Here is an 18,085-nt window from a genome sequence, read left to right on the forward strand (position 1 = left end):
AATAGATGGGGAAACAGTGGAAACAGTGTCAGACTTTATTTTTCTGGGCTCCAAAATCACTGCAGATGGTGACTGCAGCCATGAAATTAAAAGACGCTTATTCCTTGGAAGGAAAGTTATGACCAACCTAGATAGCATATTCAAAAGCAGAGACATTACTTTGCCAACAAAGGTCCGTCTAGTCAAGGCTATGGTTTTTCCTGTGGTCATATATGGATGTGAGAGTTGGACTGTGAAGAAGGCTGAGTGCCGAAGAATTGATGCTTTTGAACTGTGGTGTTGGAGAAGACTCTTGAGAGTCCCTTGGACCGCAAGGAGATCCAACCAGTCCATTCTGAAGGAGATCAGCCTGGGATTTCTTTGGAAGGAATGATGCTAAAGCTGAAACTCCAGTACTTTGGCCACCTCCTGCGAAGAGTTGACTCATTGGAAAAGACTCTGATGCTGGGAGGGATTGGGGGCAAGAGGAGAAGGGGACGGCAGAGGATGAGATGGCTGGATGGCATCACTGACTCAATGGACGTGAGTCTCAGTCAACTCCGGGAGTTGGTGATGGACAGGGAGGCCTGGCGTGCTCCGATTCATGGGGTTGCAAAGAGTCGGACATGACTGAGCGACTGATCTGATCTGATCTTCCTACAATGGGTTAAGATGATAAAGATACAGGCATACCTCCAAGATATTGTGGCTTAGGTTCCAGGCCAACACAATAAAGCCAACCTTGACATGAAGGTAGTCAAAAGATTTTTTTGTTTCATGGTGAATATAAAAGTTATGTTTACACTCTACTGTATAGTCTATTAAGTGTGCAATATAATGGCTAAAAAAATGTACATACCAGTGGAAACCAAATGGTCCCTGATGTTCCAGTAAACAATAAATGAAGCCCACCATCAGCCACTGAAGACATCTCTTCACATATACACTCCCCACTACAGTGAACTCTGAGGGGAATTCAAGATGGAGAAAAACAGGAAACATTTTCCATGCTCTGGATCCTGGCCCAAGATAGAAAAGATGCCTATCTAAGGAACCATCTCAGTAATCCAGACTCTTCCATCTTCCACACATAAAGAAGCATGAAAATCATTAACTTGAGAGGTGTGTTTTTTATTAGCAGTAGTCTTTTGATGTTCAACTACATGGGTTTGTTTGGGTTGTGTTTGTTTTTCAGCATTTTCTCCTATATGTCCTGGCTCCTTCCTTACCTCTTCAGAGTAGTTCCTCAGAGCTGACAAGCTTTCTCCAGGGATATTAGTCCTCTGTGAAGTGAAGTGAAAGTCATTCAGTCATGTCTGACTTTTTGCGACCCCATGGATTATAGAGTTCATGGAATTCTCCAGGCCAGAATACTGGAGTGGGTAGCCTTTCCCTTCTCCAGGGGATCTTCCCAACCCAGGGACTGAACCCAGGTCTCCCACATTGCAGGTGAATTCTTTACCAGCTGAGCCATAAGAGAAGCCCAAGAACACTGGAATGGGTAGCCGATCCCTTCTCCAATGGATCTTCCCAACCCAGGAATTGAACTGGGATCTCCCGCATTGCAGGTGGATTCTTTACCAACTGAACTATCAGGGAAGCCCAGTCCTCAGTAAGGCTCAGTAAATCCTAAGTAAGGCTTCCTAATAAATCTTAACTCACAATTTTAAGGATGCTCATTTTTCTTCAGTTGACATAACTTGATTTAAAAATACATAATTGCTAAAAAAAAAAAAAAACTAACCATCATCTGAGCCTCAGCAAGTTATAATCTTTTTGCTGGTGAAGGATCTTGCCTCAAATGTTAATGGTTGCTGACTAATCAGGGTGGTGGTTCCTGAATGTTGGGGTGGCTTTGGCAATTTCTTAAAATAAAACAACAAAGTTTGCTGCATCAACTGACTTTTTGACAAATGATTTCTCTGTAGCACGCAATGCTGTTAGGTAACATTTTACACAAAGTAAAACTTTTTTCAAAATTGGAGTCAATTCCCTCTCAACCCTGCTTTATCAACTGTTTATTTAACAGTCTAAATCCTTTGTGGTAATTCCAATAACCTGCACAGCATCTTCACCAGAAATAGATTCCCTCTCAAGAAATCTCATTCTTTGCTCATCCAGAAGAAGAAGGTTCTCATCCATTAAAGTTTCATCATGCTGCTACAGCAATTCAGTCACATCCTCAGGGTCCACCTCTACTTCTAGTTCTTTTGCTATTTCCACCCATCTGCAGTTACTTCTCCTACTAAAGTCTTGAACCCCTCAAAGTCATCCTTGAGGGCTGGATCAACTTTTTCTAAACTCCTGTTCATGTTGACATTTTGACCTCTCTCTGTGAATCGCAAGTTTTCTTAATGGCATCTAAAATAGTGAATCCTTTGCAGAAGGTTTTCAATTGACTTTGCCCAGATCTATCAGAGGAATCACTGTGTACGGCAGTTATAGCCTTATGAGTTGTATTTCTCACATAATAAGACTTGAAAGTCAAAATTACTCCTTGATCCATAGGCTGAAGAATGGATGTTGTGTTAGCAGGCATGAAAACAACATGAATTGTATTGTGCATCTCCATCAGAATTCTTAGGTGACTGGGTGCATTGTCAAATGAGCATTAGTATTTTGAAAGCCATCTTTTTTCCTAAGCAGTAGGTCTCAACAGTGGGCTTCAAATATTCAGTACCATGTGGTAAACAGATGTACCATCATCCAGGCTATGTTGTTCCACTTCTAGAGCACAGGCAGACAAGAGGCAGCACAATTCTTCAGGTCCTTAGGAATTTTAGAAAGGTCAATGAGCATTGGCTTCAGCCTTAAGTCACCAGCTACATTAGACCCTAACAAGACAGCCCATCTGTGTACTGAAGCTTTGAAAACAGGCATTGACTTCTCCTCTCTAGCTATGTAAATCCTAGATGGTATCTTCTTCCAATAGGAGGCTATTTCACCTACACTGAAAATCTGTTGTTTATCCATCTTCATTAATTATCTTAGTGAGATCTTCTGGATAACTTACTGCAAATTCTACATCAGCACTTGCTGCTTCACCCTGTACTTTCATGCTATGAAGACAGGTTCTTTCCTTAAACCTCAGGAACCAACCTCTGCTAGCTTCTTTTCTGCTAGCTTTCCTAACTTTGCTTCTGCAGCTTCCTCACCTCTCTCAGCCTTCACAGAATTGAAGAAAGTTAGGGCCTTTCTCTCGCTTCGGTAAGGGAGTATTGTCACTGGTTTGATCTATCTAGACTGCTAAAACTTTCTCCATTTCAGCAACAAGACTGTTTCCCTTTCTTATGATTCATGTGCTCACTATGGTAGCACTTTTCACATCCTCCAAGGACTTATCCTTTGCATTCGCAACTTGGCTAACTAGCATGAGACGTAGCTTTCAGCCTGTCTCAGCTTTTGGCATGCCTTTCTCAGTAACTTTGATCATTTCTAGCTTTCGATTTAAAGTGAGAAATGCTTGAATATTCCTTTCACTTGAACACTTAGAAGTCACTGTAGAGTTTTAATTGGCCTAATTTCAATATTGTTACGTCTCAGGGACTAGGGAGATCCAAGAAGAAGGGGAAAGATGGGGTAACAGTGGTTGGTGGAGCAGTCAAACCACACACAACATTTATGAATTCAGTTCATCATCTCATATGGGCACTAGTTCATGGTACCCCAAAACAATGGACAACAGTAATATCAAAGATCAGACATCGCCATAGTAATCTAATGGTAATGTGAAAGTTCATTACATGAATTACCAAATTGTGACACAGAGACTTGAAGTGAGCAAACACTGTTGGGAAAAAATGACATCAATAGACTTGCTCAACACAGGGTTTCCACAAACCTTCGGTTTTAAAACAAAATCCACTACCTGCAACATGCAATAAAGTGAAGCACAATAAAGCAAATATGTCTGTGGAGGGAAATGTTGTATAGGTTAATCTGAAGGCCCATTTGCAGAAAGGAAACATGAGGAGGAAAGAATCGTCCTGGGGAGGTACTTCTTTGCTCAGGAAACAGTAAAATGATGCACACCACTCTACCTAGTCCTTCTCTAATTTCCAGATGCTCCAGTACCCCTCTGAGAAGATCTTCCCATGGCCCCTTGGGAGGAACAGCTACTTAGCTCTCCAAATAGCTCTAGAGCATTTACCAATCAAGATAGTTATAATGCTTCTCTTTTTCTGCAACACTTCTTCATTATGACACTATTCCCACTAGACAAGTACAAGTCACAGACCAGCTCTCACTGTCCTGTGTTTCACTAGGCTTCATTACAGTTTAGAACCCGTGTGGCCCTGCTTCCCTGGAGGTGCACACAGGTTAAATAAGACACTGTGGGACTTAGTCCCAAGAGTAGGCAATAGGTTTGCAGTGAACTTGGGAAAATTCAACTGAGACTTATTAGGAAGAGAACTTAACTTTTCTCAGGAAGTTTCCTAAGGGGGATTTGAAGTGCTTTCAAAGTGAAATGATCCTATTTATGAGTAACAGCGAAATACTGAGAGGAGGGGGTGATTCAAAGTACTCATAAAATGTCCAAGGAAAGTATTACTCAAGTTTAAGAAATTTACTCCATTTTATAAATTACAAATCCCATAAAGTTTCACAGTTTGATGCCATAATGATGGATACAGATCACTCTACATTTGTACAAACCCACAGAACACACAACACCAAGAGTGAACCTTAATTTAAACTATGGATTTGAGGTGGTTATGATGCATCAGTGTAGGTTCATCAATAAACGCACCACTCTGATGGGAATGTTGATAATGGTGGAGGCTAAGGGGGCAAGAGCAGGGATTATATGGGAAATCTCTGTATCTTCTAAATTTCGCTACGAACCTAAAACTATTCTACAAAAACACTTAATGAAAAAAAAAAAAAAAAAAGAGCAAAGTAGCCCATACTGAAGGACTTATCAGTTAATTGAGGACATACTAGAGACAATAAAATAATTAAAATGGGCAAAGACTTGAATAGACATTTCTGTAAAAAACATACACAAATGTCCAAAAAGTTTGTGGAAAATGATCAACATTACTAATCATTAGATCAGTGCAAGTCAAAGCCACAATGAGATATCACTTCACCCCTACCAGGATGGTTAATACAAGAAAAACCAAAACAAATAATACATAGTGTTGGCGAGGATATGGGAAATTGATCCCTGCGCTCTGCTGGTGGGAATATCAAATGGTGCAGCTGCTACAGGAAACATAACAACTATTATGGATGTTCCTCAAAAAACTACAAGTAGAACTACTGTAAGGGGCTCCCCTGATGGCTCAGCTGGTAAAAAAAATTTGCCTGCAATGCAGGACACCTAGGTTCAATTCCTGGGTCAGGAAGGTCCCCTGGAAAAGGGATAGGCTACCCACTCCAGTATTCCTAGGCTTTCCTGCTGGCTCAGATGGTAAAGAATCTGCTTGCAATGCAGGAGACCTGGGTTCAGTCCCTGGAGTGGGAAGATCCCCTGGAGGACGGCATGGCAACCCAGTCCAGCATTCTTGCCTGGAGAATCCCCATGGACGGAGGAACCTGGCAGGCTACAGTCCATGGGGTCACAAAGAGTCAGACATGACTGAGCGACTAAGCACAGCACAGAACTACTATATGACCCAGCAATCTCACTTGTGCATATGTACACAAAACAACTGAAAGCAGGATCTAGGAGAGATATCTGCACACCCATGTTCACTGCCCCATTATTCACAAGAGCCGAGAGGTGGAAGCAACACAAATGTCCACCAATGGAAGGATGGATAAAGAAAATGTGGTATATGCATACCCTGGAATATTCAACCTCATTAAAAAAAGAAATTCTGTAACATGCTACAACATGAATGAAACTTCAGGACATCAGATCAGATCAGATCAGATCAGTCCCTCAGTTGTGTCCGACTCTTTGCGACCCCATGAATCACAGCACAACAGGCCTCCCCGTCCATCACCAACTCCCGGAGTTCACTCAGACTCACGTCCGTTGAGTCAGTGATGCCATCCAGCCATCTCATCCTCTGTCGTCCCCTTCTCCTCCTGCCCCCAATCCCTCCCAGCATCAGAGTCTTTTCCAGTGAGTCAACTCTTCGCAGGAGGTGGCCAAAGTACTGGAGTTTCAGCTTTAGCATCATTCCTTCCAAAGAAATCCCAGGCTGATCTCCTTCAGAATGGTCTGATTGGATCTCCTTGCAGTCCAAAGGACTCTCAAGAGTCTTCTCCAACACCACAGTTCAAAAGCATCAATTCTTCGGCGCTCAGCCTTCTTCACAGTCCAACTCTCACATCCATACATGACTACTGGAAAAACCATAGCCTTGACTAGATGGACTTTTGTTGGCAAAGTAATGTCTCTGCTTTTGAATATGCTATCTAGGTTGGTCATAACTTTCCTTCCAAGGAGTAAGCGTCTTTTAATTTCGTGGCTGCAGTCACCATCTGCAGTGATTTTGGAGCCCAGAAAAATAAAGTCTGACACTGTTTCCACTGTTTCCCCATCTATTTCCCATGAAGTGGTGGGACTGGATGCCATGATCTTTGTTTTCTAAATGTTGAGCTTTAAGCCAACTTTTTCACTCTCCACTTTCACTTTCATCAAGAGGCTTTTTAGTTCCTCTTCACTTTCTGCCATAAGGGTGGTGTCATCTGCATCAGGACATCATACTATGTGAAATAAGCCAGTCACAAAAATGCAAATTCTGTCTGATTCCACTTTTATGAAGCATCTAGTCAAATTCATAGAAACAGAAAGCAGAATCATGGTTGCCATGAGGTAGGAGGAGGAGAAACAGAGAGTTGTTTTTCAATGTGTGTGGAGTTTCAGTTTTGCAAATGAAAAACTCTGGAGATGTGCTATACAACAGCATGAATATACGTAACACTATGGTACTGTATGCTCAAAAATGGTTAAGATGATAAATTCTACGTATGCATTTTTTAACAATCAAATCACTGTTCTTGAATCTTCCAAGATTTCTTTTGATTTCTTTTTCCTCAAATTGAAGTATAGTTGATTTACAATGTTAATTACTGCTGGACAGGAAAGTGGCTCAATTATAAATATATTCTTTTCCATTATGTCTAACACAGGATATTGAACATAGTTCTTTATGCTCTACGGTAGGACCTTGTTGCTTATCCATTCTATATACACTATCTTGCATCTGCTAACCCCACGCTCCCAATCCACCCTTTCCCCACCCTTCACCCGTGGCAAACAAAAGTCTATTCTCTGTATCCGGGATTCTGTTTGGGTTTCATAGATATGTTCATTTGTGTCATATTTTCCATTCCACATGTAAATGAGATCATATGGTATTTGTCTTTCTCTTTCTGACTTCAATTAGCATGATATCTCTAGATGCAGCCATGCAAATAGTACTATTTTCTTCTCTTTTATGCTATGCCTTTAATTTCTATAATTTCACCAAGAATGCAATATGGTCTTTAGTGTATATATTTAGTGGGAAAAAGAGAAGTTCCAGGGGCCTCAGTTCATATTTTCCTGCTACAGTGTTCCTTATTCCATAATTCACAAGGCCAGTGTGGGGATCTGCCACTTGTTGATAGTATCTATTCCAAATACTACGTGCAAACTGAGGAAAAAACCATGGGTGCTTTCAGAGTCTCCATATGTGGACTTTGAAGTGAATCTCAATCACCTGAGACTCATAGGCAGACTCACTGACATCTATATTGCAGTGTTGTTCTGGGTCTTTAGCAATTGGAGGAAGTTCTGCATGAATGTCCAAGAATCTGAAAGTGTTTCCATTTCTCAGTACAGCCATTTTGAAATCAAGATGTAGTAGGAAAAATAATGGTCCCAAAGAGGTCTATATCCGATTAGGACCCCGAAACGGAGCATATGTTAGATTAGATGGCAAAGGAGATTAAGGTTGCAGATGGAATTAGGTTGTAATCAGCTTACCCTAAAGAGATTATCTGTCTAGGCCCAACTGAAATCACACGGGTCCTTAAAAGTGGAAGAAGGAAATGAAAAGAGAGAGAGATGTGATGACACACGCAGGGTCGGAATGATGCAATGTGAGAGAGACTTGACTCATCGTTGCTGGCTTTGGAGATGGACGCAGGGCCCACGCATTAGAGTGCTCAGGCTGCCATAACAGAACACCACAGACTGGAGGGCTAACAGAAATGTATTTTCCCACAGGGCTGTAGGCTGGAAGTCTCTGCCTCAAGTACCACACAGGAGATGATAGAAAGAGAAAAAGGCAATGGGGACTCTTCCCAAGCTCGTGGGACCACGGTTCCTCTAAACCAAGAAGAAGGGCTCTTCCCTCAGGGTTTTAGGTGCTGCCCAGCCACCGCTGCTGCTGCCGCCACAGCCACCATGGGATTGCCTGGGAGTTGGGGCAAGAGACAATTTTTTTTTTTAATTAGTAAATTTCCTTTGCTCCCCATTTCTCATTTCAGACCACCAAAAGGGAGCTTCCCTTGGAGCTCATGCTATCTTTCTCTCTGAACCCAGTGTGTAGGTTTGGGCTTCAGGCTGCCCTTGAGTCTAGACCAAGAGATGCTGGATGGTGGAGAAGAAAAAGAAAAAAAAAAAAATTCACCGTGAGTTTGTTGGTACCTTGCATTCCAGTTTCCTTCCCAGGTATGCATGGTACCATTCATTTTTCAGAGCCCTCAGATGACTGCTCCATGCATCTCTATCTAAAGTTTTTAATTACATTTGGCGGGAAAGCAGGGTGGAGAGGGCTTACTTAATCTTGATGAAAACTGGAATCTGTCTTCTGGCTTTTGCTCTCTCCCTACTTTAGAAGTTGCTCTTTCTCAATGCCGCTTTGTTGGCTTTTCCTATTTGATGGGCTTTAAATATTAGTGTTCCCCTAGTTTCACTTAGGCAGTTTTCACAGTTTGTTGTTGTTCAGTCGCTAAGTTGTGTCTGACTCTTTGTGACCCGGTAGACTGAAGCACACCAGGCTTCCCTGTCCTTCATTATCTCCCAGAGTTTGCTCAAACTCATGTCCATTGTGTCAATGATATGTCAGTCATCTCATCCTCTGTCACCCCCTCCCCTCTTGCCCTCAATCTTTCCCAGCATCAGGGTCTCTTCCAATAAGTCGGCACTTCACCTCAGGTGGCTAAAGTACTGGAGCTTCAGCATCAGTCCACCCAATGAATATTCAGTGTTTTGCACACTGTATACTCTATCCCTAGTTAATGTTAAGTATTTTCAATACTTAAATTATTATATATATATATGCAAATATGTCACAAGTTTATATCTCCAGGCTGATCTTTCTTATTAATTCCAAACCAGCATATCCAACTGACATCTCTTACACATTTCAAAATCATGACAGATTCCACATGTCTAAATTATAACTCATGGTTTCCCTTCAACCCCTAAACTTGGTCAAGTATTTCCCATGTCAGTTAATGATATATCAGGCTTCTTTGACACCCAGAAGCCACCTTTGACATCCTCATCTCTCTCACTACAGGAATGGTCAAGTACTTAATTGAACAGCCATCAAAAGTTTATTATATGCATATTTGTATTCAACAGATGTTCACTGAGCACTTGATGCTTCACAAAAGTATGCACCGAATGCCTTTCCTGTGCCAGACTTTGCGCTAAGCTCTGGGTCTCCAGTGGTAAATGAAATTGATATGGTCCCTGCCTCAAAGAACCTACAGACTAGTGAGAGAAATATTAAACAAGCAAACCCACAAATTATTATCAGATTACAAATTTTGATGAATGCTTTCAATAAAAAGACACAGCACAACACTTTTGTAGAATGAAAAGGAATCTGAGTTTCCCAAAGCAAAGAATATAAATGGTGGGTAATCAGATTTTGAAAGCCCATGCATATCATCTTAAGGACGTCAAGCTTTAGGGTAATAAAAAGCCAATAAGGGGTTTAAATGGGAAGTGACATGATTCAATTTTTTAAAAAGCATAAACCTGGTCATGTTACTAATCTTTCAGGAACTGACTGTCAGAGGTGGTTGTACCTTTTTGTCAAATATATTCCTCTTTTTAATACCTGACAAGAATCCCTCACCCAAGACTCTATAAAATTAAGGATTGTAATTGAGACAGAGTTTAACCCAAACTGATTGATATGGAGTCTAATCTAAATGACAGAATGTACCAATTGCTAATAATTTCCTTTAGTACTGCCTGTAACATATGAAACACATTTATATTTATATTGACTTCCTGTTTTTCACAGCAACTTTAGCTAACATATGGCTGTAATACTGTAACTCCTAATCTCTTAGCCAAGAGCTACTAGGGAGATATCTACCTAGGTTCCATTCTGGGTCCTCTTCTGACATAAGGGTCATTTATAACCTGCTTCAGTGACTCATGTCAACTAGCTCAGTTCCCTTTGTCAAAGCTCATATACTAATTACTAAGGGTATTCAGTGTCTCTGTCTTCAAATTCTCATAGTTCACTCTCTGCAGTAAAGATTTCAGCTACTTCTGTAACTCCAGTTCTTCCTGTTTATATTTGGTATCACACATATTACAGCTAACTCCAGGAGACAGAAAATTCATTCTAAAATCCAGCTCTGCTACTTTAATAAAATTCTACTATCAAATATCACTTTAAGATGATTTATAAAGCAACAGACCTCATTGCCCATGCTGTTTCTTCTTCATAATTTTCACAAGTGGTATTTACTTCTCAAATACAGTGACTAATTCAAAGATGATAAATTTATTAGTTTACTGACTTATGTAAACATAAAAGATACAAAATAATAGGAATCCATGACTTTGTGAAGTCAATCATCCAATTAAGAAAAAAGACATATACACACATAAAAAAAAGACCTAATTAGTAGTATTGGTGGTATATTGACAGAGAAACACATACAAGCTATGCAAGCATCTAGGTGCTTGGAAAAGCAAAGTTAGCAAGTGAACAAAACAAGCAGGCATTACAACCTTACTCAAAAAGTCAAGAGTTTTAATGAGCAGTTTTCAATTAGGAAGGGTAGTTAGCCACTCAGCATGTAGAACAAGCTCTGGCGAAGAAACCCAAAGGATGAGGGTTACAGTTCCAGTTTTACAACTGTGTGATGATGAGCCAAGTATTTTAATTTTTCAAAGATTCTGTTTTATTGCTTAAGTAACCAAGGCCATTGTGTCTTTGTTTCTTTATGCTCCCACTTCATTCTGGAAAGGATTTAGGGCAGAGATGATAGACAAGTTTCTTCTGGCACCAGAGTTTACAGACTAAATTCATCCAAGTTTCCTTCTGGAACAAAAGTGTGATGACTCTATAGCCCCAAACTTCTCACAACCATAAGACAGAAAAGACAGAAATTACAACTAAATGCAAATTGGAGCCTACTATCGTCCATAGGCAATCACTCTATATACACCTATTTCACAACTGTAAAGTGACAAAGGTCAAGCACAAGTTAGTTTACTGAGCATGAGTATATTGTCTTGAATTCTTCTGGTGAGTTCCGCCAAGGACACACCCCTGTAAAAAATCACGGACACACAGTCAGAGATGTTCCTGTGTTTGTTGCAAGTACATTTTGCCCAGCACTTTTTTCACCGCATCTTTGACTTCTTTGTTTCTTAAACTGTAAATTATGGGATTCAGCATAGGCGTAAGCACTCCATAAAGCAACGAGATGATTTTATCTATTTCTTGTGAGCCTGATGAAGAAGGCTTTAGGTACATGGAGAGGGCAGCCCCGTAATACAAGATGACCACAGTCAAGTGGGCACCGCAAGTAGAAAAAGCTTTGTTTCTGCCCTCTGCTGAGCTGATTCTCAGAATAGTGGAAAGGATGAAGACATAAGAGATGCAAATTAAGAGCATTGGAATGGGCAGGAGGAGCACACTGATCACCAGCATGACTGTGTCCATGAGCAGAGACCGTGTGCAAGCTAGCTTCAGCACTGCCAGAATTTCACACGTGAAGTGGTCAATGAGATTTCCACAGCGGGGTATCCGTAGGGCGAAGCTGGTTTCCAGCAGGGCTGTCAGAGAGCCCATCACCCAGGAGATGGTGGCCATCTGCACACAGACCTGTCTGTTCATGATGACGGGGTATCTCAGCGGGCTGCAAATGGCCACATAACGGTCATACGCCATCACAGCCAGGAGCACACACTCCGTGGAGCCCATGGCAAGGGACAGATACATCTGTACAGCACACCCAGAAAAGACGATGGTTTTCTGGGATGACAGCAAGTTCACCAGCAAAGTAGGAATCGAAGCAGATGTGTAACAAATATCCATGAAAGAGAGATTTCCAAGGAACAAGTACATGGGAGTCTGAAGGCGTGAGTCTACGACAGTGATTAAAATAAGAGTGCTGTTGCCCAAGAGGGTTATCAGATACATTAAAAGGCTGAAGATGAAGAGAACGATCTCTAACTTTGGGTATCTAGAAAAACCTTCCAGGAAAAAGAAACTCCAGCTGGTGAGATTTTCGCCTTGCATTTGCTTCCTTTTACCTGTAGCTATTCTACTATGATTCTATTCACTTTATCTGAGGATAAAAACGGATAGATAAAGTATAATGTTCATTGACTTAGGAAAACACTTTTGCACTTATTTCCACTATTAAAAACACAATTTTACCACAAGAAATCACAGGACAATGTATCTATTGATCGAAGAGGAGGGGAAACAGGTTAGATCTACATAAAAAGTTGATTCTTTCAACACAAAATTTAGAGAAGAGTGAATTTGAAAACATGAATAAACAAATTTAATATGTGAGTCTCAGCTTGTAATCCTTTGCTTGGCACACAGCAGGCTTTCAGTAAACAGTTGAAAGTACTCAGTGATGAAAAATATGGAAGAACAATGAATATATTATTGAGCACTAATTAGAAAAGTCAGTCAAATAAATGAGGAAAAGAAAGCACATTTGTAAAAATAAAAACCAGTAATGATCTTCACTGGAAGAAAAGGAGAATTCTTGGAAGGAACAAGTAAATGAATTTTAAGCTAACAACCTATGAAGTTCTGGCCAGCTAACAGCTTGGAGGTCCATACACCTGTTTCAAAAATGGTGACATTGTTTGTAGCGTTGCAGATACCCATTCTGATTCTATGTAAGAGCCAGTTTACAAGTCATGCAACACAACCCACCTCATTTAAAAATTGTTACATCCACTCTAAAGTTTTATTCATTATAGGGACCCATATCGTTGTGAGTATGTAAATAGTTTTAAAAATTATACCCAGGCAATACTCCTGTTATACACTAAAACTCAGAAGATTCAGGAAATGTAGAAATGAAACCCCCTTTAAAACTTATCTTAAAATCTCTTTGCAACAAGACAGATAAACTTGGAGGATATTGTGCTTGGTAAAATCAGTCGACAAATACTGTATGAGATCCCTAATAGTGGAATCTAAAACAGATGAGTGAATATAACAAAAAAAAGATTACAGATCATCTAATTATCTACAAGACACTTAAGGTTTTATTTCTTTTGTTTTTGTTTTTAATTTTATTTTATTTAACTTTACAATATTGTATTGGTTTTGCCATATATCAGAATGAATCTGCCACAGGTATACATGTGTTCCCCATCCTGAACCCTCCTCCCTCCTCCCTTCCCATACCATCCCCACATTTCACATAATTATCCAAAAAAAAATTTTTTTTAACTTACCTTGCTTATGCACTGATATTGCTCTTTATCACCATCAATCTTTTTCCTTTCCCCACTACTTCTTTCCTTTCTATTTTCAGATATACTGTTCTTAAAAATTCCCTTCATTATCATGCAACATATGCAAATTGCATCCTATTTTTGCTCTTCCTTTCACAGGTAAATTCCTCAGTTATATGGTTTATCTTGCAGCAATTCACTCTTCACTTTCTCATCACTAATTTGTTAATTTCTGTCAATATTATCATTTGTCTTCCAGGTCTTCGTATTTAAACACCTGGCCTAAATGGTGAAAGTGAAAATAATAATGTCGTGGGCAATGCCTTATATCATGGCTGTATAACAGGGACGTATTTGTCAAATACCTTTCATTATATTACATTATTACTTCTGATCTCGTCCTCACTGTATCACATATCCAGTCTATTATCAAACCTGTCAATATTTTTTCCTGTTTAAGTTATCAGACCTCCAACAGCTTACATTGAGATCTAAACATTATCAGTAATCCTGAATACTCTGAGTATTTTAGGGAATACTTGCAGTACTACTGCCCTCTGTGGTAACTGAGCAGGAAGAGTTTCTGCTTTTCTTCCTAAGAACTGCATTTTTCCTACATCCTAGGAGTTAGTTCTTATTTATTTGTTAGTTAAGAGATGACTTCTTAGAAACTTCTCTACCAGATTTTATATTTAACAAATTTCCTACAAAAATTTTATTATATTACTGCAGGAGATGATTTCAATGAAACAGGTTTTAGGACTGCAGTTCTTTAGACTAGCAATGAAAACAGTTTTTTCAAGAATTTAAAATCAGCTCAGTTGCCTGGGACTTGATATCTTCTATTGTTTAAAAATAGTAGCCAAGAAAAACTGAATTCCCTATCACCAATGCCAATTAAAATATTGTTTATGATATACATCATAAACTTAGCTATGTGCAAGAAAGAATGAATTGCACCCATGTTTAAAATCTTAAACATATTCCTTAAAAGTCAACAATGCAAATCATTTCTTTCAGAAGAATTGTCTGTTACCTCAGTAACTAAAAATGCCAAGGTATAACAATTGAAATACTATGCAAATATAAATGCTCTGTTGTTTTGGGGGAATACCTTTTGTCCCTGAACAATTTAAAGTTCAGCAACTATAAAGTTCATGCAGAGGTTTGAAACTTTAGATCATTCAGGGATAAAGTCCCAAAGATCCAATTATATCAAACTTTTAAACATTGAGACAAAGAGTGAACCACAGTTCTCCCAAAATAATTTCAAAGAACTCATAAAAACAGAATTTTCTTTCTCCTCTCTGTCCAATCCAGCCAATGAAGAGTTTTTTTTCTTGAAAGATTACAGTTAGAGTACTTCTCAGTGTATAGAGAAAAGAGAGCCCTAAAATTCTAAAACCTGTATTTTTTTTTACTTGTGAAACTACATGTATCTTTTTTCATTTGTGAAATTGCTCCCTAGTTTTCGGAGATTAAAGGAAGAAAGTGTCCTCATTAAGCCACTTGTCCCAGCAAATGATCAGAACTTTTATTCAATTGGGCTTCCCTGATAGCTCAATTGGTAAAGAATCCATCTGCAATGCCAGAGATCTGACCTGGGTTCGATCCCAGGATTGGGAAGATCCCCTGGAGAAGGGAAAGGCTACCCACCCCGGTATTCTGACCTAGAGAATTCCATAGACTGTATAGTCCATGGGATCACAAAGAGTCGAACACGACTCAGCTTAGTGACTTAAAGAAAAACTATTAAAAATTCCAACATATGGAGGCTGAACAACACGCTGCTGAATAACCAACAAATCACAGAAGAAATCAAAAAAGAAATCAAAATTTGCATAGAAACGAATGAAAATGAAAACACAACAACCCAAAACCTGTGGGACACGGTAAAAGCAGTCCTAAGGGAAAAGTTCATAGCAATACAGGCACACCTCAAGAAACAAGAAAAAAGTCAAATAAATAACCTAACTCTACACCTAAAGCAACTAGAAAAGGAAGAAATGAAGAACCCCAGGGTTAGTAGAAGGAAAGAAATCTTAAAACTTAGAGCAGAAATAAATGCAAAAGAAACAAAAGAGACCATAGCAAAAATCAACAAAACCAAAAGCTGGTTTTTTGAAAGGATAAATAAAATTGACAAACCATTAGCCAGACTCATCAAGAAACAAAGGGAGAAAAATCAAATCAATAAAATTAGAAAGGAAAATGGAGAGATCACAACAGACAACACAGAAATACAAAGGATCATAAGAGAGTACTATCAACAATTATATGCCAATAAAATGGACAACGTGGAAGAAATGGACAAATTCTTAGAAAAGTACAACTTTCCAAAACTCGACCAGGAAGAAATAGAAAATCTTAACAGACCCATCACAAGCACGGAAATCGAAACTGTAATCAAAAATCTTCCAGCAAACAAAAGCCCAGGTCCAGACGGCTTCACAGCTGAATTCTACCAAAAATTTAGAGAAGAGCTAACACCTATCCTGCTCAAACTCTTCCAGAAAATTGCAGAGGATGGTAAACTTCCAAACTCATTCTATGAGGCCACCATCACCCTAATACCAAAACCTGACAAAGATGCCACAAAAAAAGAAAACTACAGGCCAATATCACTGATGAACATAGATGCAAAAATCCTTAACAAAATTCTAGCAATCAGAATCCAACAACACATTAAAAAGATCATACACCATGACCAAGCGGGCTTTATCCCAGGGATGCAAGGATTCTTCAATATCCACAAATCAATCAATGTAATACACCACATTAACAAGTTGAAAAATAAAAACCATATGATTATCTCAATAGATGCAGAGAAAGCCTTTGACAAAATTCAACATCCATTTATGATCAAAACTCTCCAGAAAGCAGGAATAGAAGGAACATACCTCAACATAATAAAAGCTATATATGACAAACCCACAGCAAACATTATCCTCAATGGTAAAAAATTGAAAGCATTTCCTCTAAAGTCAGGAACAAGACAAGGGTGCCCACTTTCACCATTACTATTCAACATAGTGTTGGAAGTTTTGGCCACAGCAATCAGAGCAGAAAAAGAAATAAAAGGAATCCAAATTGGAAAAGAAGAAGTAAAACTCTCACTATTTGCAGATGACATGATCCTCTACATAGAAAACCCTAAAGACTCCACCAGAAAATTACTAGAACTAATCAATGACTATAGTAAAGTCACAGGATATAAACTCAACACACAGAAATCCCTTGCATTCCTATACACTAATAATGAGAAAACAGAAAGAGAAATTAAGGAAACAATTCCATTCACCATTGCAATGGAAAGAATAAAATACTTAGGAATATATCTACCTAAAGAAACTAAAGACCTATATATAGAAAACTATAAAACACTGGTGAAAGAAATCAGAGAGGACACTAACAGATGGAGAAATATACCATGTTCATGGATTGGAAGAATCAATATAGTGAAAATGAGTATACTACCCAAAGCAATCTATAGATTCAATGCAATCCCTATCAAGCTACCAACAGCATTCTTCACAGAGCTAGAACAAATAATTTCACAATTTGTATGGAAATACAAAAAACCTCGAATAGCCAAAGCTATCTTGAGAAAGAAGAATGGAACTGGAGGAATCAACCTACCTGACTTCAGGCTCTATTACAAAGCCACAGTTATCAAGACAGTATGGTACTGGCACAAAGACAGAAATATAGATCAATGGAACAAAATAGAAAGCCCAGAGATAAATCCGCGCACATATGGACACCTTATCTTTGACAAAGGAGGCAAGAATATACAATGGATTAAAGACAATCTCTTTAACAAGTGGTGCTGGGAAATCTGGTCAACCACTTGTAAAAGAATGAAACTAGAACACTTTCTAACACCATACACAAAAATAAACTCAAAATGGATTAAAGATCTAAACCTAAGACCAGAAACTATAAAACTCCTAGAGGAGAACATAGGCAAAACACTCTCTGACATAAACCACAGCAGGATCCTCTATGACCCACCTCCCAGAATATTGGAAATAAAAGCAAAAATAAACAAATGGGACCTAATTAACCTTAAAAGCTTCTGCACATCAAAGGAAACTATTAGCAAGGTGAAAAGACAGCCTTCAGATGGGAGAAGATAATAGCAAATGAAGCAACTGACAAACAACTAATCTCAAGAATATACAAGCAACTCCTACAGCTCAACTCCAGAAAAATAAATGACCCAATCAAAAAATGGGCCAAAGAACTAAATAGACATTTCTCCAAAGAAGACATACAGATGGCTAACAAACACATGAAAAGATGCTCAACATCACTCATTATCAGAGAAATGCAAATCAAAACCACTATGAGGTACCATTTCACACCAGTCAGAATGGCTGCGATCCAAAAGTCTACAAGCAATAAATGCTGGAGAGGGTGTGGAGAAAAGGGAACCCTCTTACACTGTTGGTGGGAATGCAAACTAGT

General features: G+C 39.1%; 1 protein-coding gene across 1 annotated transcript; it reads right to left on the reverse strand.

The window, feature by feature from the left end:
- Positions 1–11,477: 11,477 nt before the first annotated feature.
- LOC129651774 (olfactory receptor 2K2) lies at positions 11,478–12,661 on the reverse strand. The gene has a single exon (XM_055580345.1). It carries the CDS (start codon positions 12,426–12,428, stop codon positions 11,478–11,480), a length of 951 nt encoding a protein of 316 aa, XP_055436320.1. The 5' UTR covers positions 12,429–12,661.
- Positions 12,662–18,085: the final 5,424 nt, after the last annotated feature.

This window comes from Bubalus kerabau, chromosome 4 (genome assembly GCF_029407905.1).
Source record: "Bubalus kerabau isolate K-KA32 ecotype Philippines breed swamp buffalo chromosome 4, PCC_UOA_SB_1v2, whole genome shotgun sequence".
NCBI classification, from domain to species: domain Eukaryota; kingdom Metazoa; phylum Chordata; class Mammalia; order Artiodactyla; family Bovidae; genus Bubalus; species Bubalus kerabau.

Bases quoted from the DNA above. Each gene is read 5' to 3' on its own strand.
- LOC129651774 (XM_055580345.1), bottom strand. From the start codon at position 12,428: ATGCAAGGCGAAAATCTCACCAGCTGGAGTTTCTTTTTCCTGGAAGGT.